This window comes from Heptranchias perlo, chromosome 35, assembly GCF_035084215.1.
Source record: "Heptranchias perlo isolate sHepPer1 chromosome 35, sHepPer1.hap1, whole genome shotgun sequence".
Taxonomy (NCBI): domain Eukaryota; kingdom Metazoa; phylum Chordata; class Chondrichthyes; order Hexanchiformes; family Hexanchidae; genus Heptranchias; species Heptranchias perlo.
Genome location: NC_090359.1, coordinates 29,093,476 through 29,112,950, shown reverse-complemented (window position 1 = coordinate 29,112,950; position 19,475 = coordinate 29,093,476). Strand labels below are relative to the sequence as shown.

At 48.9% G+C, this 19,475-nt stretch overlaps 1 protein-coding gene across 1 annotated transcript in view; it reads right to left on the bottom strand.

Moving 5' to 3' along the window:
* The window catches only part of LOC137302556 (calmodulin-binding transcription activator 2-like), a 137,210-nt gene that overhangs the window by 23,436 nt on the left and 94,299 nt on the right, over positions 1–19,475 (bottom strand). Inside the window, exons 12-15 of the mRNA XM_067972298.1 lie at positions 6,553–6,731; positions 3,137–3,215; positions 1,824–2,127; positions 810–1,339 (exon numbers count right to left, since the gene is read on the bottom strand). Of these exons, the coding sequence (XP_067828399.1) occupies positions 810–1,339; positions 1,824–2,127; positions 3,137–3,215; positions 6,553–6,731 (1,092 nt within the window). The remainder of the gene's footprint in view (positions 1–809; positions 1,340–1,823; positions 2,128–3,136; positions 3,216–6,552; positions 6,732–19,475) is intronic.

The window sequence follows — 19,475 nt, the reverse complement described above, 5'->3', positions numbered from 1 at the left end:
GAGAGGAGGGGTGGAGAGCGAGAGAGGAGGGGTGGAGAGCGAGAGAGGAGGGGTGGAGAGAGAGAGAGGAGGGGTGGAGAGAGAGAGAGGAGGGGTGGAGAGAGAGAGAGGAGGGGTGGAGAGCGAGAGAGGAGGGGTGGAGAGAGAGAGAGGAGGGGTGGAGAGCGAGAGAGGAGGGGTGGAGAGAGAGAGAGGAGGGGTGGAGAGAGAGGAGGGGTGGAGAGAGAGAGAGGAGGGGTGGAGAGAGAGAGAGGAGGGGTGGAGAGCGAGAGAGGAGGGGTGGAGAGAGAGAGAGGAGGGGTGGAGAGAGAGAGAGGAGGGGTGGAGAGCGAGAGAGGAGGGGTGGAGAGCGAGAGAGGAGGGGTGGAGAGAGAGAGAGGAGGGGTGGAGAGAGAGAGCGGAGGGGGGGGGGGGGGAGAGGGAGATGGAGGAGGAGAGGGAGATGGAGAGTCCCGGAGTGCAGGGATGTGATTGCAATGAGAGAACTGGCAAAAGGGTGAATGGTTCACAAAGGGTGAATGAGAAGAGCAGAGAGATGCAATGCCGGAGAAGGTTGAGGACTTGAGGTGGGGTGAAGTCTTGTAATGGTTTATAAATGATAAGGATTTGGAAATCAATGCATTAAGAGACAGGGAACAAGTGGAAGTCTGCAGAGAGTGGGATAATAGGCAAGTGGGTCACATCTAGGACTGGCTGTGGGTGGCAGAGAATGAGTGGGAGTTTGAATTGGGTCGAGCTCACCAGGCCAGTGGAGATAGCACCAGAGGAATTGGGCCCAGAGTTGGGAGAGGGAGGGGGTTTATTTTTACCTGTAACACATCGACAGACGGTAAGAACTCTTCATTCTCCACATTCTCACTGAAACACAGGAGCTCAGTCTCCATGGAATCTCTACTTGTTGCCATAGAGAACGGCCTTGTGCTATTGGCCACCAAAGTCGCCTCGTAGTCGAGGAAGTAGTGTGATTGTGCGGTGCCACAGTGTCGTCCCGAGCTGGCGTGCCGCAGTTTCGGGGGCTCGGGCTCCTCTTGCAGGTACCACAGACTGCCAGGCTTATCCTCGCTTTCTACCGTCCCAGAGTTCTCAACGCAAAGGGCAATCCTCTCATGATCCTTTGGTGTTGAGGACATGGTGCTGCGAGCTGGCTGTCGCGGTGGCTCGGAGATCTCCATGGCAACGTCTTGGGTGAGTTCAAGCTCGCTGGTAGAGTAGAGCTCGGGGCTGGTCACTGGCGTGTCTCTGTGTACTGAGCCACTGGAGTAGGCAGAGGTGACTGACGGGGGTCCTGACCCGTCAGACAATGGGGAGGGAGACGAGTTACTGCTCACAGTGCTCAGCCCTGTGTGGTTAAAAAAAAAGTACCAATGACAGATCGGAACTAACACACAACAAGCACGACTACCAGCCGTGAAGTCAAAGCCTATTTATCTGTTAACAGGGAGAGCGGTTTCTTTTTTTAAAAAAGCTGACTGAAATCCTCTGCTATCCTGAGTGCAAAACACAGGTTCATGGATTCAAAGAGAAAATCTATCTTTGTGCAGCCCCACAAGCGATCCTGTCGTCTAGGGGTATCCAAGTGAACTGAGAGGTGGGTTGTGTGGAGGATGGTGAGATGGTGCCTCCCATAGCTCTGTGGTGCAGTGCGTTGATGCACCAATGCAAGTTTAATCCTGTGACTGTCACAATGACCTCATGTAACCCTGGGTTGAGTAGAGTAACAGACAGTGAGCCTATCACCATCCCCAATGTATCAATGGAGCAGGGCTTTGGAGAGAGGTGGAGAGAATATTGGAAAGGACCTGAGGTAGGAGGTGCACATATACCTGTATCTGGGCTGGTTGATAAGGGTGAAGGTGCCTTGGCAGCCTCCTGGGTGCTGCCTGTCCACAGCTGCCAGTTTGTGTCCGCAGCATCGATCTCCTGCAGCTTGGCCCTCATCAAATTGCCCTGGGCCTGAACGTCCTGTTTCTGCAGCTCTTCAAGGCGAATGGCCAGCCTCACGTGACCACGGGAGCGGGCTACGTTCAAAGGGAGGCGTCCCAACGAGTCAGGGATGGAAAGAGCTTGGCTATTCCACCCATAGAGGATAACGGCGGCTTCAGTGTGGCCTAATGCACAGGCCCACATCTGTACCAATAAAAGAAAATCAGCTGGTATTTAACTCGAAAGGAACATCTGTCAGGTTACATTCCTATTTTCAGACACGTACAATCTGTTCCGCAATCACATCTTGAGCTCATCCAAAACTCTGCTGCCATGTATCCCAACTCACACCGAGTCCCGTTCACCCACCACCCCCTGTGCTCGCTGACCTACATTGGCTCCCGGTCCAGGAACACCTCGATTTTAAAATTCTCATTCTTGTTTTCAAATCCCTCCATGGCCCTCGCCCCTCTCCCTATCTCTGTAACCTCCTCCAGCCCTACAACCCTCCGAGATCTCTGCGCTCCTCCAATTCCCATCGCTCCACCATTGGCGGCCGTGCCTTCAGCTGCCTGGGCCCTAAGCTCTGGAATTCCCTCCCTAAACCTCTCCGTCTCTCTCTCCTCCTTTAAGACGCTCCTTAAAACCTACCTCTTTGACCAAGCTTTTGGTCACCTGTCCTAATATCTCCTTATGTGGCTCGGTGTCAAATTTTGTTTGATAATCGCTCCTGTGAAGCACCTTGGGACGTTTTACTACATTAAAGGCGCTATATAAATGCACATTGTTGTTGTGGATGTTTGGTGACTGATATTTGCTATAGATTCCCGATTAGGTTGGTATTTCCCCTCCTCCAGGTTCCACAGGCACCAGCCTCCCTCTAGTACCATTCTTCACGTCAGGCCAGTAGGTGCCACCTGAGTATTCAGCTAGCTGGGTTGAAGGCTGGGGGACTCCTGATGCCCAATCTCGCTGGATGTCCACACACGGAGTTTCCAGCGAGGGTCACTGGATAGTGATCAACAACAGAATCACTGGGGTCCTGAGACCAACTCTTGTCTGGCTGTGGTAGCAGAGGGCAGGGATCGAACTGACAGCCTTCTAATCTGTACAGCACTCCTGGGGCAGGAGACCTACACCCACTAATCTGTATTCTATGCACAAAATAAAATAAATGACAGCAGAAACATTTGTGGTAATGTACTCAACTCACCAGAGGTGTACACGAGAAATGATCGACATTCAGGGGATCCACCTCCTGCTCTAGATCCAAACTTTCAGCATTCACTGTCCTGCAATGTTTCAAAACAAGTGACAGACCAGTTATATATGGTGTAATAATCACTGACTCTAAACACCAAGTGTGTTACTGTGACATATTTCACTAATGGAAACCATGTCCTGTACACTGTGGCTACAATCATAGTATCATAGCAGATACAGCACAGGAGGAGGCCGTTCGGCCCATCATGCCTGTGCCGGCTCTTTGAAAGAGCTATCCAATTAGTCCCATTCCCCTGCTCTTTCTCCATAGCCCTGTAAATTTTTCCCTTCAAGTGTTTATTTAATTCCCTTTTGAAAGTTATTATTGAATCTGCTTCCACCGCCCTTTCAGGCAGCGCATTCCAGATTGTAACAACTCGCTGCGTAAAAAAAAATGTTTCCTCATCTCCCCCTCTGGCTCTTTTGCCGATCACCTTAAATCTGTGTCCTCTGGTTACCGACCCTCCTGCCACTGGAAACAGTTTCTCCTTATTTACTCTATCAAAACCCCTCATGATTTTGAACACCTCTATTAAATCTCCCCTTAACCTTCTCTGCTCTAAGGAGAACAATCCCAGCTTCTCCAGTCTCTCCACATAACTGAAGTCCCTCATCCCTGGTACCATTCTAGTAAATCTCCTCTGCACCCTCTCCAAGGCCTTCACATCCTTCCTAAAGTGCGGTGCCCAGAATTGAACACAATACTCCAATTGAGGCCTAACCAGTGTTATATAAAGGTTTAGCATAACTTCTTTGCTTTTGTACTCTATGCCTCTATTAATAAAGCCCAGGATCCCATATGCTTTTTTAACAGCCTGCTCAACTTGTTCTGCAACCTTCAAAGATTTGTGTACATTCACCCCCAGGTCTCTCTGTTCCTGCACCCCCTTTAAAATTGTACCATTTAGTTTATATTGCTTCTCCTCATTCTTCCTACCAAAATGCATCACTTCACATTTCTCTGCGATAAATTTCATCTGCCACGTGTCTGCCCATTTCACCAGTCTGTCTCTATCCTCCTGAAGTCTGTTACTATCCTCCACATTGTTTACTACATTTCTGAGTTTCGTGTCATCTGCTAACTTTGAAATTATACCCTCTATACTCTAGTCCAGGTCATTAATATATATCAAAAAGAGCAGTGGTCCTAATACTGACCCCTGGGGAACACCACTGTAAACTTCCCTCCAGTCTGAAAAACAACTGTTCACCACTGCTCTCTGCTTTCTGTCTCTGAGCCAGTTTTGTATCCACGCTGCCACTGTCCCTTTAATCCCATGGGCTTTAATTTTGCTAACAAGCCTATTATGTGGTATCTTATCACATAAAAAGTCCATATACACATCAACCGTTCTACCCTCATCAACCCTCTCCGTTACTTCATTAAAGAACTCAACTAAGTCCGTCAAACACGATCTTTCTTTAACAAATCCATGCTGACTTTCATTTATAGGCGCATACTGTTCCAAGTGCCAAAATAAATTTTGTACCGGATTATTGCCTCTAAAAGCTTACCCACCACCGACGTTAGGTTGACTGGCCTGTAGTTACCAGGTTTATCCCTCTCCCCTTTTTTAAACAGGGGTGTAACATTTGCAATTATCCAGTCCTCCGGCACCGTCCCCATATCTAATTGGGGCTGATATTACAGTACTGGGGGAGATGTGCTGTGCGTAACGGGGGCTGATATTACAGTACTGGGGGAGATGTGCTGTGTGTAACTGGGACTGATATTACAAATACTGGGGGAGATGTGCTGTGCGTAACGGGGACTGATATTACAAATACTGGGGGAGATGTGCTGTGTGTAACTGGGACTGATATTACAAATACTGGGGGAGATGTGCTGGGTGTAACTGGGATTGATATTACAGTACTGGAGGAGATGTGCTGGGTGTAACTGGGATTGATATTACAGTACTGGGGGAGATGTGCTGGGTGTAACTGGGATTGATATTACAGTACTGGGGGAGATGTGTTTTTTGTAAGGAAATATTGGTTTAAAACGTATTTTGGGGAACCAGGCTAGAAAGGGTTAAATAGTCAAGTTTTTAGCTGGAACTGCTGCGTCACCAAACAGATTGCTCTTAAATGAACTTACTGCAGTTACAGGATGCCTAACAGCTATGAGCATCCTGTTATTGCAAACTAGCAGGGAGGGAGAACACAATGGTGTCTCCACTCCTTCAATTAGAACTCCCGTTAGCTTCAAAGCCTATCGGGTGATTTATCAACTGCAGAAACTGAGAAACATTGTGCTCAGAGTAAGGAGAGATAAGGAGGGGCCACAAGGCACTGCCCCGACTGCACAAGTACGTGTTGCCCATACGACTGGGTAAATTTGGGGAGTATTTGGGAAAATAGTTGATTTTGCCGCAGTTCGGTTCGTTTGGGGTATAAGTTGCGGGGGGGCGGGGGGGGCGTCTGAGACTTTGTTAGTGTAGTGAGAGGAGCGAGAAGCGGACACACCTTCTACCCAGGACGGAACGGGTAACATAGTTCTTGTTCTGCACTGTTAACTACTTGCTTAGACACTGGCATGTGTTGATTCTTGTGTGAAATTAATAAAATATCACTATATCCAATTGGAGTCAACTCGAATCTTTCTGACATTTGTGCAACTGGGACTGATATTACAGTACTGGGGGAGAGGTGCTGTGTGTAACGGGGACTGATATTACAGTACTGGGGGAGAGGTGCTGTGTGTAACGGGGACTGATATTACAGTACTGGGGGAGGTGTGCTGTGTGTAACGGGGACTGATGTTACAGTACTGGGGGAGAGGTGCTGTGTGTAACGGGGACTGATATTACAGTACTGGGGGAGAGGTGCTGTGTGTAACGGGGACTGATATTACAGTACTGGGGGAGAGGTGCTGTGTGTAACGGGGACTGATATTACAGTACTGGGGGAGAGGTGCTGTGTGTAACGGAGACTGATATTACAGTACTGAGGGAGGTGTGGTGTGTGTAACGGGGACTGATATGACAGTACTGAGGGAGATGTGGTGTGTGTAACGGGGACTGATATTACAGTACTGAGGGAGGTGTGGTGTGTGTAACGGGGACTGATATGACAGTACTGAGGGAGATGTGGTGTGTGTAACGGGGACTGATATTACAGTACTGAGGGAGATGTGGTGTGTGTAACGGGGACTGATATTACAGTACTGAGGGAGATGTGGTGTGTGTAACGGGGACTGATATTACAGTACTGAGGGAGGTGTGGTGTGTGTAACGGGGACTGATATTACAGTACTGAGGGAGGTGTGGTGTGTGTAACGGGGACTGATATTACAGTACTGGGGGAGATGTGCTGTGTGTAACGGGGACTGATATTACAGTACTGAGTGAGTGATTTGCTTGCCTCCATTTGATGAGTGTCTCTATGAGCCTCGCATATCCCTGTGCAGCAGCGAGATGCAGGAGTGTCATCCCACGGAAACTGATGCCATGAATCAGGCGCTCAGACTGGAGCCAGCAGGAGCCGGACATCATCGTCTCACAGACAGCAATGATTCGCTCCTCGAACGAGTCTGAAGAGGCCTATGGAGGGAGAGAAATGGATTCTCAATACATGCTTATGAGGCAAAAACAAAATACTGCCGACTCTGGAAATCTGAAATGAAAACAGAGAATGCTGGAAACACTCAGCAGGTCAGGCAGCGTCTGACGAAAGGTCATCGACCTGAAACATTAACTCTCTTTCTCTCTCCACGGATGCTGCCTGACCTGCTGAGTGCTTCCAGCATTTTCTGTCTTTATTACATATTTGTGAGGTCTGGGCACATTGACGCAATCTGCTTTCATTCCCTTAGAAAGATGATATCTGCACAGTGCTGGTGTCACAGCCCATGGAGAGAAAGGGATCAATGAGATACCAAAAGAGCTCGCTCTGGTTCACCGGGTTTACAGGGAGAGTGGTTGAGATAAACAGGAGAGTCTCAGGGTCTCAGGGCCGCTGTTACCAGGTCTTAGGCAACGCTGCAGTCGGGAGACTACAATAGACCCGTGCCTCCCCAGGCTAGGGTGGAGACTAGCAGCAAGACTCCTGCTCCTGATCGCTATCTCGTGGCACGTTCCACACGTGGAAATCAAGTCGTGCTCGCCTGTGATGCCCCCACGGTGGATTAGCCAGGGAAGCTCACCATCGTGACTCACACAAGCAGCACGGCTACTCGTGTGAGGTACTGGAGGGCACCCATGGATCTGTACCCCAGCAAGTTCTCAGTGCCTTCAGAGATTTTTGTTAGGCCAGGGTATTAAGGGTTACGGAACCAAGTCGGATAAATGGAGTTAAGATACAGATCAGCCATGATCTAATTGAATGGCGGAACAGGCTCGAGGGGCTGAATGGCCTCCTCCTGTTCCTATGTTTCTAGTGGGGGGGGGGGGGGGGGGGGGAGACATACAGCTACTAGAACTGATTCTGATGTACAAGCCACTTCTTTACAGTCAGAGACAATCCCTGCAGGAACATGTCACTCCCAGGCCAGCTTTCATAACCGAGTCTCAGGCCTACCCTTTACCCAGTGCAGGGGCTGCAGCGAGAACCAGCTGAGCTGATGCTTTAGCTCCCAGAAACCCTGGGCCCCAGTGCTGAGACCAGCCGTGTAGACAGTGTTTTACGCGCCACCTTCTGGAAGGACCAACATTAAAAAAAACTAAATGGCAGCAGCAGCTCGAGATCAGGCAATGCTTCAGAACCCCCCCCCCCTAGGCTGATTCTTTTGCTGCTGTCTCTAGGACACTGACAATTGTAGAGCTTTACATCGCCAGGTGTAGTGAGGGTACAGCACAGCCCCACCTGATGCAGATAAGAGTAATAATCAAGGCCACTGGTTTGTGATTTACACAGGAATCATTTGCTTTCGGAAGCACATAACTGGAACTCAATGGCACGTGACAAACGATGAGGTTAACACAACGAAGGCTGTGTCGTCATTTTATGGCTCCTTATACCCTACGCGCAGTGTTCACTGGGCCCCAGTACGTCCTGATTTGACGGTCTCAGATCTGAGCATTTGCTCGAGGTTGGCAGAGAGGTCGCTATGTGGGTGGAAAATGCAGCCTTAGCTTCAAAGGGTCTCCACTTAACAGTACAATCTGAACGCAGACATTTTAAAGTCATCACTTATTTTTTTTTAATTCGTTCATGGGATGTGGGTGTCGCTGGCGAGGCCGGCATTTATTGCCCATCCCTAATTGCCCTCGAGAAGGTGGTGGTGAGCCGCCTTCTTGAACCGCTGCAGTCCGTGTGGTGAAGGTTCTCCCACAGTGCTGTTAGGGAGGGAGTTCCAGGATTTTTCCAGGAGATAGTGAGAGAACACATAGAAGAAAAGAAAGGACTTGCATTTCTATCACCCCTTTCACCACCTCAGGACATCCCAAAGCCCTTTACAGACAATGAAGTACTTTGTGAAGTTTAGTCACTGTTGAAATGTAGGAAACGAGGCAGCCAATTTGCGCACAGCAAGATCCCACAAACAGCAATGAGATAAATGACCAGATAATCTGTTTTAGTGATGTTGCTTGAGGGATAAATATTGATCAGAATGGTATCATGACAAGAACGAATGGGTACGCGGACAAGTACAAAGGCCCTCGTTACCACACAATCTTCTGAATGGTGACAAGTGATGGGATCTAACTGATTAGAAACCACTGCAGCAACAGCAAAATTTATTAACCTTCAGAACTGGTGGGTCCACTCCTGCCACGTGTGGTGCAATAAACAAACAGATGCCAGAATTGGTCTCAATGTTTAGGAACGATTTAGTAATCCCTGGGCTCAGGCCAGGGACATTTAGCTGATTGACAGGGTCGGACTCACACACGCACAAACTTGTAACAGGAAAGCAGCAAACAGCCAAAAAAAAAGAGGCAGTAAAGGAAGAACAGATAAACAAAATAAGAAACAAAATGAGAGAGGGAGCTGGCAACATGGAGATAGAGAAACAGACAGCAGGATGATGATTGGGGGGGGGGGGACAGACAGCAGGATGATGATCGGGGGGGGGGACAGACAGCAGGATGATGATCGGGGGGGGGGACAGACAGCAGGATGATGATTGGGGGGGGGACAGACAGCAGGATGATGATTGGGGGGGGGGGGGACAGACAGCAGGATGATGATCGGGGGGGGGACAGACAGCAGGATGATGATTGGGGGGGGGACAGACAGCAGGATGATGATTGGGGGGGGGGGGGACAGACAGCAGGATGATGATCGGGGGGGGGGACAGACAGCAGGATGATGATTGGAGGGGGACAGACAGCAGGATGATGATCGGGGGGGGGACAGACAGCAGGATGATGATTGGGGGGGGGGGGGACAGACAGCAGGATGATGATTGGGGGGGGGACAGACAGCAGGATGATGATTGGGGGGGGGGGGGACAGACAGCAGGATGATGATCGGGGGGGGGAACAGACAGCAGGATGATGATTGGGGGGGGGACAGACAGCAGGATGATGATTGGGGGGGGGGGGACAGACAGCAGGATGATGATTGGGGGGGGGGGGGACAGACAGCAGGATGATGATCGGGGGGGGGGACAGACAGCAGGATGATGATTGGGGGGGGGACAGACAGCAGGATGATGATTGGGGGGGGGGGGGGACAGACAGCAGGATGATGATCGGGGGGGGGAACAGACAGCAGGATGATGATCGGGGGGGGGACAGACAGCAGGATGATGATCGGGGGGGGGGGGAACAGACAGCAGGATGATGATTGGGGGGGGGGGAAGAGACAGCAGGATGATGATCGGGGGGGGGGGGGGAGAGACAGCAGGATGATGATTGGGGGGGGGGGGAAGAGACAGCAGGATGATGATTGGGGGGGGGGGAAGAGACAGCAGGATGATGATTGGGGGGGGAACAGACAGCAGGATGATGATTGGGGGGGGGGACAGACAGCAGGATGATGATCGGGGGGGGGGGAAGAGACAGCAGGATGATGATTGGGGGGGGGGAAGAGACAGCAGGATGATGATTGGGGGGGGGGAAGAGACAGCAGGATGATGATTGGGGGGGGGGAAGAGACAGCAGGATGATGATTGGGGGGGGGGGGAAGAGACAGCAGGATGATGATTGGGGGGGGGGAAGAGACAGCAGGATGATGATTGGGGGGGGGAAGAGACAGCAGGATGATGATTGGGGGGGGGGAAGAGACAGCAGGATGATGATTGGGGGGGGGGAAGAGACAGCAGGATGATGATTGGGGGGGGGGAAGAGACAGCAGGATGATGATTGGGGGGGGGACAGACAGCAGGATGATGATTGGGGGGGGGACAGACAGCAGGATGATGATCGGGGGGGGGGGAACAGACAGCAGGATGATGATTGGGGGGGGGGAACAGACAGCAGGATGATGATTGGGGGGGGGGACAGACAGCAGGATGATGATTGGGGGGGGGACAGACAGCAGGATGATGATTGGGGGGGGGGACAGACAGCAGGATGATGATTGGGGGGGGGGGGGACAGACAGCAGGATGATGATTGGGGGGGGGGACAGACAGCAGGATGATGATTGGGGGGGGGGGGGACAGACAGCAGGATGATGATCGGGGGGGGGAACAGACAGCAGGATGATGATCGGGGGGGGGACAGACAGCAGGATGATGATCGGGGGGGGGGGAACAGACAGCAGGATGATGATTGGGGGGGGGGAACAGACAGCAGGATGATGATTGGGGGGGGGACAGACAGCAGGATGATGATGGGGGGGGGGGGGGACAGACAGCAGGATGATGATGGGGGGGGGGGACAGACAGCAGGATGATGATGGGGGGGGACAGACAGCAGGATGATGATGGGGGGGGGGGGACAGACAGCAGGATGATGATGGGGGGGGGGAAGAGACAGCAGGATGATGATGGGGGGGGGGGGGGGAGAGACAGCAGGATGATGATTTGGGGGGGTGGGGAACAGACAGCAGGATGATGATTGGGGGGGGAAACAGACAGCAGGATGATGATTTGGGGGGGGGGGGACAGACAGAAAGAGGAGAGTGGAATGTTATTTGAGAAGCTGGAAGCAGGTCTGAAGTTTTCCACTGGCCACAGATAGAAAGATGAAACCCACGTTGCCTCACAAACATATTTTTTCACCCTGGAAATGTTTTCTCTTGGCACAGTATCCGGCAGGAGTGGAACAGTCAGATTAATCCCACTTTGCAAACCCTCGACTTAATCACCTTCCTTCAACAACCTTGCCATAAATAGCTGGGAGATAATATATAACTGGCACCCAGACACACAAGATAGCTTCAGCACATCTAAAATTAACAAGAATGCGAGGCTCAAAACAAGTTTAAATTGCTGCTCCACATAAAGCCTGTTTGCACAGTCAAATATAGAAACAAAGATCGAGGCGTTAAGTGTCAGTGACGTCAAGTGGGCATAAGTTGCACGTCATTCCCCGAGTTATTTTAAAGCTGTCGCTATACTGCATTCACTTTTTCCCCTTTTCATTTGGCTCAGGGCGAACCAGTTGCTTCTTCCATCCACTCGCTGAGCTTCTCAAGCTATCTTCCCGCACAAGCAAGTTATAAACTCCCACGGCGGCTCACTGCTAACAGTGCAGGTCACGTTTTAAGCACCGCAGTCCCGAGATGTACAAGATTACCTTTAGAGGAGACCGAGAGACGACACAGTCCCATCTCACACATATACTTTCCCTGCATGCCTTCTATCTTATCTTTCACACATGAGAATGCACCACGAGTACAAAGAAATCACTCAGACATTTTGATCCAAAGACTTGTAAGGCAAAGCAAACATTTACAACCTTATTCACATCTTAGCGATTTAGAGTCATCGAGAGCGTACAGCTTAGATTCACCAGGTGGATGCCAGAGATGGGAAACTAGAGGTATGAGAAGAGACTTGGGATACCGGGACTATTTCACTGGAGCAGAGAAGGCTAAGAGGAGGTTTTTGAGATTAAGATGGATTATGATGGAGTGAATAGGGAGTCAAAGATGAGCAGCCATCAATTTACAACGAGTGAGGAAAGTGGAGAAGTATCTTTGCTCAGAGAGGGGTTGGGGACGGAATGATTGGTCACAGGGAGGGGTTGGGGGAATGGAATGATTGGTCACAGGGAGGGGTTGGGGGACGGAATGATTGGTCACAGGGAGGGGTTGGGGGACGGAATGATTGGTCACAGGGAGGGGTTGGGGGAATGGAATGATTGGTCACGGGGAGGGGTTGGGGACGGAATGATTGGTCACAGGGAGGGGTTGGGGACGGAATGATTGGTCACGGGGAGGGGTTGGGGGAATGGAATGATTGGTCACAGGGAGGGGTTGGGGGACGGAATGATTGGTCACAGGGAGGGGTTGGGGGAATGGAATGATTGGTCACGGGGAGGGGTTGGGGGACGGAATGATTGGTCACAGGGAGGGGTTGGGGACGGAATGATTGGTCACAGGGAGGGGTTGGGGGAATGGAATGATTGGTCACAGGGAGGGGTTGGGGGAATGGAATGATTGGTCACAGGGAGGGGTTGGGGGAATGGAATGATTGGTCACAGGGAGGGGTTGGGGGAATGGAATGATTGGTCACAGGGAGGGGTTGGGGGGACGGAATGATTGGTCACAGGGAGGGGTTGGGGGACGGAATGATTGGTCACAGGGAGGGGTTGGGGGACGGAATGATTGGTCACAGGGAGGGGTTGGGGGAATGGAATGATTGGTCACAGGGAGGGGTTGGGGGACGGAATGATTGGTCACAGGGAGGGGTTGGAGCAGAAACCACTGCATCTATTAAGGGGAAATTGAACAAATATTTGAAGCAGAAGAAGATACAGGGCTATAGGGAGAGTGGGGCAATGGGATTAGTTTTAAATTGCTGTAGCATAAAGTCAGCACTGACACGATGGGCCAAATGGCCTCCTTCTGTGCTGCAAATTCCATGTAAAATACACGGGTATGGAATTAGGGGAAAGTTAGCAAATTGGATTAAAAGCTGGATGGAAGGGAGGAAAAAAGAGTGGGAGTTACGGGCAGTTTCTCAGTGGGTGGAAGTGGGTAGTGGTGTCCCACAGGGTTCTGTTCTGGGACCCGTTCTGTTCACTGTATACATCAATGATATGGATATAGGGCTAGAGGGAGTGGGCTCCAAATCTGCAGATGACACGAAAATAGGAGGCATTGTAAAAAGATTCTAAGGATCAAAGGAAACTTTAAGGGGACATTGATAAGAAGGTGGAATGGGCAAAAAGACTGTCAGATGTCAGTCAGTGTGAGATGGTAAATTTAAGCAATAATTACACTTTGAATGGGGGAAAGCTGAGGGATGTTGAGGAGCAGAGGGATTTGGGGGTTCAGGGTCATGAAAATTAAAAGCAGCCCCTCAAGTGGATAAGGCCATAAAAAGCTTATGGAATCCTGGGCTTTATGGCAAGAGATATGGAATATAAGAGTCGAGATATAATGATGAATCTACATAAAACCTTAGTGAGATCACAGTTAGAGGACTGTGTGCAGTTTGGGCTCCACATCATAGGAAGGATATTGAGGCAAAGGAGAGGGTACAGTGCAGATTTACTAAGACGCTGCCTGGTCTGAGGGAATACAAACACAGAATCATAGAACAGTTACAGCACAGAAGGGGGCCATTCAGCCCATTGAATCTGCGCTGGCTCTCTGCAAGACCAATCCAGTTAGTCCCACTCCCCCGCCCTGTCCCCGTAGCCCTGCAAATATTTTCCTTTCAAGTACTTATCCAGTTCCCTTTTGAAGACCATGATTGAATCTGCCTCCACCACCCCCTCGGGCAGTGCATTCCAGATCCTAACCACTCTCTGTGTAAATAAATTTTTCCTCATGTTCTTTTGCCAATCACCTTAAATCTATGTCCTTTGGTTCTTGACCCTTCCGCCAATGGGAACAGTTTCTCTCTATCTACTCTGTCCAGACCCTTCATGATTTTAAATACCTCGATCAAATCTCCTCTCAATCTTCTCTGTTCCAAGGAGAACAATCCCAGCTTCTCCAGTCTATCCACGTAACTAAAGTCCCTCATCCCCGAAATCATTCTAGAAAATCTTTTCTGCACCCTCTCTAAGGCCTTCACATCCTTCCTAAAATGCGGTGCCCAGAACTAGACACAATACCCCAGTTGTGGTCGAACCAGTGTTTTATAAAGGTTCATCATGACTTCCTCGCTTTTGTACTCTATGGCTCTATTTATAAAGCCCAGGAACCCGTATGCCTTTTCTTTAAAATCGCTTTCTCAACCTGCCCTGCCACCTTCAACGATTTGTGCACATACATCCCCAGATCTCTCTGTTCCTGTACCCCTTTTAGAGTTGTGCCCTCAAGTTTATATTGTCTCTCCTCGTTCTACCTACCGAAATGTATCACTTTGCATTTTTCTGCGTTAAATTTCATCTGCTACATGTCCGCCCATTCCACCAGCCTGTCTATATCCTCTTGAAGTCTATCACTATCCTCCTCACTGTTCACTACACTTCCAAGTTTTGTGCCATCTGCAAATTTGGAAATTGTGCCCTGTACACCCAAGTCCAAGTCATTAATATATATCAAGAAAAGCAGTGGTCCCAGCACTGACCCCTGGGGAACACCACTGTACACCTCCCTCCAGTCCGAAAAACAACAGGTCATCACTACTCTCTGCTTCCTGTTACTTAGCCAATTTTATATCCATAAGAACATAAGAAATAGGAGCAGGAGTAAGCCATCCGGCCTCTTAAGCCTGCTCCGCCATTCAACAAGACCTTACATAGAAACATAGAAAATAGGAGCAAGAGTAGGCCATTCGGCCCTTCAGGCCTGCTCCGCCATTCAAAATGATCATGGCTGATCGTCTAACTCAGTACCCTGTTCCTGCTTTTTCCCCATATCCCTTGATCCCTTTACCATTAAGAAATATATCTATCTCCTTCTTGAATATATTTAATGACTTGGCCTCCACAGTCTTCTGTGGTAGAGAATTCCACAGGTTCACCACCCTCTGAGTGAAGAAATTTCTCCTCATCTCGGTTCTAAATGGCATACCCCGTATCCTGAGGCTGTGACCCCTAGTTCTGGACTCCCCAGCCACCTGGAACATCCTCCCTGCATCTGGTCTGTCTAGTCCTGTTAGAATTTTATATGTTTCAATGAGATCACCTCTCATTCTTCTAAACTCCAGTGAATATAGGCCTAGTCGACCCAATCTCTCCTCATACGTCAGTCCTGCCATCCCAGGAATCAGTCTGGTAAACCTTCGTTGCACTCCCTCCATGCCAAGGACATCCGTCCTCAGATAAGGAGACCAAAACTGCACACAATACTCCAGATGTGGTCTCACCAAGGCCCTGTATAACTGCAGAAAGACATCCCTGTTCCTGTACTCAAACCCTCTTGCAATGAAGGCCAACATACCATTCGCCTTCCTAACTGTTTGTTGCACCTGAATGCTCGCTTTCAGCGACTGGTGTACAAGGACACCCAGGTCTCGTTGCACCTCCCCTTTTCCCAATCTATCACCATTCAGATAATAATCTGCCTTTCTGTTTTTACAACCAAAGTGGATAACCTCACATTTATCCACGTTATACTGCATCTGCCATGTTCTTGCCCACTCACCCAACTTGTCTAAATCACATTGGAGTCTCTTTGCATCCTCCTCACTGCTCACATTCCACCCCAGCTTTGTGTCGTCTGCAAACTTGGAAATGTTACATTTAGTTCCCTCATCCAAATCATTGATATATATTGTGAATAGCTGGGGCCCAAGCACTGATCCCTGCGATACCCCACTAGTCACTACCTGCCACCCAGAAAAAGACCCATTTATTCCTACTCTTTGTTTCCTGTCTGTCAATCAATTCTCAATCCATGCCAGTATATTCCCCCCAATCCCATGTGCTTTAATTTTGCACACTAACCTCTTGTGTGGGACCTTATCAAAAGCCTTCGGAAAATCCAAATACACCACATCCACCGGTTCTCCCCTATCTATTCTACTAGTTACATCCTCAAAAAACTCCAGTAGACTTGTTAAGTATGATTTCCCTTTCATAAACCCATGCTGACTTTGTCCAATCCCGTTAATGCCCTCCAAGTGTTCTGTAATCACATCTTTTATAATAGACTCTACCATTTTTTCCACTACTGATGTTAAGCTGACTGGTCTGTAGTTCCCTGTTTTTTCTCTCCCTCCTTTTTTAAATAGTGGGGTTACATTTGCCACCCTCCAATCTGTAGGAACTGTTCCAGAGTCTATAGAATTTTGGAAGATGATCACCAATGCATCCACTATTTCCAGGGATCTTGGCTGATCTTCTACCTCAGGGCCATTTTCCTGCACCATCCCCATATCCCTTGATGCCTTTAATATCTAGAAATATATACTACTACTGCCCCCTTTATTCCATGGGCTTCAATCTTGATGACAAGACTGTAATGCGGCACTTTATCAACGCCTTTTGAAAGTCCGTATATACATCAACTGCATTGCCCTCATTGACCCTCTCTATTACCTCATCAAAAAACTCTATCAAGTTAGTTGATATGAAGAAAGACTTGTGAAATTGGGGCTGTTTTTGTCAGAACAAAGAAGGTTACTGTGTGATTTGGAATTATATGGGGATGGGACAGAGTAGATAGAAACAAATTGTTTCCAGAGCTTGAGGAGTTTAGAAGAAGTGGACATTGATATAGGATTAAATGTATGAGATTTCGGACAGAGAGCAGGGAATCTTCTTTTAATACAGAGAATTGTGAGGCTGTGGAATTCACTACAGTTAGAACATAAGAAATAGGAGCAAGAGTAGGCTAATTGGCCCCTCAAGCCTGCTCCCCCATTCAATCAGATCATGGCTGATCTTCCACCTCAACTCCACTTTCCCGCCCGATCCCCATATCCCTTGATTCCATTAGCGTCCAAAAAATCTATCGATTTCAGCCTTGAATATACTCAACGATTGAGGAACCACAGCCCTCTGAGTGAAGAAATTCCTCCTCATCTCAGTCCTAAATGACCGACCCCTTATCCTGAGACTATGTCCCCTAGTTCTAGACTCTCCAGCCAGGGAAGACAACCTCTCAGCATCTACCCTGTCAAGCCCCCTCAGAATCTTATATGTTTCAATGAGATCACCTCTCATTCTTCTAAACTCCAGAGAGTACAGGCCCATTCTACTCAATCCCTCCTCTCATCCCAGGAATCAATCTAGTGACCATGTCAACATTCAAGAGCGGGTTAGATAAATGGGTGAAGGAAAAGGAAATAAAGGGATATGGGAACAGGGTAGGGCCATGGCATTAGGACACTGCTGGTGTGGAGGATAGACAACACGGGCTGGTTGGGCCGAATGGCCTGTTTCCGTGCTGCTATTTCTATGCAATACTACTTCTGCTACATCAATAGTATTCATTGTGTACTGTCTTCCTCAGAAAATCAGTAATTCGGAGGAGGAACTGCCTGTGCTGAGAGGGAGTGTTCACACACCAACATTGGGAAGTCACAGTAAAGCACGTCAGGATGTGGCTCACTCTTTGGCACTTGATCTCAGGATTTAAACAGATTCTATTTAATGTTCACAAGTGAAATGTGAGGCCTGGACACTATTAATACAACCAGCACGGCTCAGGTCTCAGGACAGTCTGATCACTAAGTGGGTTATGGCATCAACTCCATGGCAACACTTGATTGTATTAATGTCGTCACATCCCCCGATTAACATCATGGTTGTTTAGTGCAATCCAAGGTGAAGCAACACTGACCCCTTCACAAATAGAGGCACCTGGAAGTTTCAGACTCGCCTATTTCCACATCAGCAAAGAGTACCGGTCGGTGCATCAGGTGTGAGCTATTCTTCAAATCGAGCAGCTGAAGTGAATGGCCAAGGCCCATGAAGCAGAAGAGTCAAAGAGCAGACCAGATAAATCAGGCAGCAGTGGCTCGCTGATGCCAATATTCTCCCCTCCGCTGACCCATGCGAGGTACAAGTTCCCCGAGGTCCAGGTACAATCCAATACTCACCCAGGTGCCTATTCTTCATGACTGAGCGTAGATCGTGAGCGTCAATAGGTCATTCAAGGACAAGGAGGTCACAGCCAAAGCCCATCTTGTCCTCACCAGACCTCCACACTCAAAGGTTCCAGCAGGGGTCATTAGATCGTACCCAGGACAGTGGTTGTTTACTTCTCACCAGCCCAAGGACACTGAGGTTAATTGCAGCGCTGGTACTAGCAGCCAGGCTGTGATCAGCGAACTCAGCACAGACTGCCAATTAAACCTGGACTTTCAGTCTAGAAAGATGGTGATTAAGGGGTGGCCACATCAAGACATATAAACACTAAATGGTACAGATAACATTTTATGAAGCTGCAAATCTCCCAGGATGCAGGTTTCAGACTCTTGGCTGGTCAACAGCAGTTGCTATTTATATAAGCTTAACACTGGTTAATTATATACAGAGCAAGGAGGACACAGAGGGCATCTGATAAGGTTCCTCTGAAAAGGTTAACAAAAATGAAAGTGCACGGAATTGGAGGGACCCTTGTGACATGGCTTGGACAGAAATTAGGAATAAAGGGTTTGTTCTCTGAATGGCAGGACATGACCAGTGCTGTTCCCCAGGGATCTGTACTACGGCCTCAGCTTCTCACCATATTGATTAATGACTCGGATGAAGGAATAGAGTTGTATATCTAAGTTTGCAGATGACACTAAGGTAGGACGCACCGTAAATTGTTAAGATGGGAGCAGGTAGTTACAAAGATACATAGATTCAGTGAGTGGGCAAAACTATGGCAAATAGAGTTCAACGTGGGGAAGTGGGAGGTCATCCACTCTGGAACCGAGAAAGACAAATCGGAATATTTTCTTAATGGCGAGAGACTAGGAATTGTGGAGGAGCAAAGGGATTTGTGTGTCCATGTACACAAATCTCTAAAAGCCAGTGCACAGGTACAAAAAGTAATCAAAAAGGCTAAGGGAATATTGCCTTTACCTCAAAGGGGAGGAAGTGATGCTTCAGTTGTATAAAGTCTTGGTCAAACTCCATCTGGAGTAATGTGTTTAGTTCAGGAAGGATATATTGCCTGTGGAAGGGGTGCAGCGCAGATTCACCAGAATGGTACCAGGGCTAAAAGGGTTAAATTATGAGGACAGGATATTTTTCAGACTGGAGGGGAGTATACAGTGGTGATCCCCAGGGGTCAGTATTAGGACCACTGCTCTTCTTGATATATATTAATGACCTGGACTTGGGAATACAGGGTATAATTTCAAAGTTTGCAGATGACACGAAACACAGAAATGTA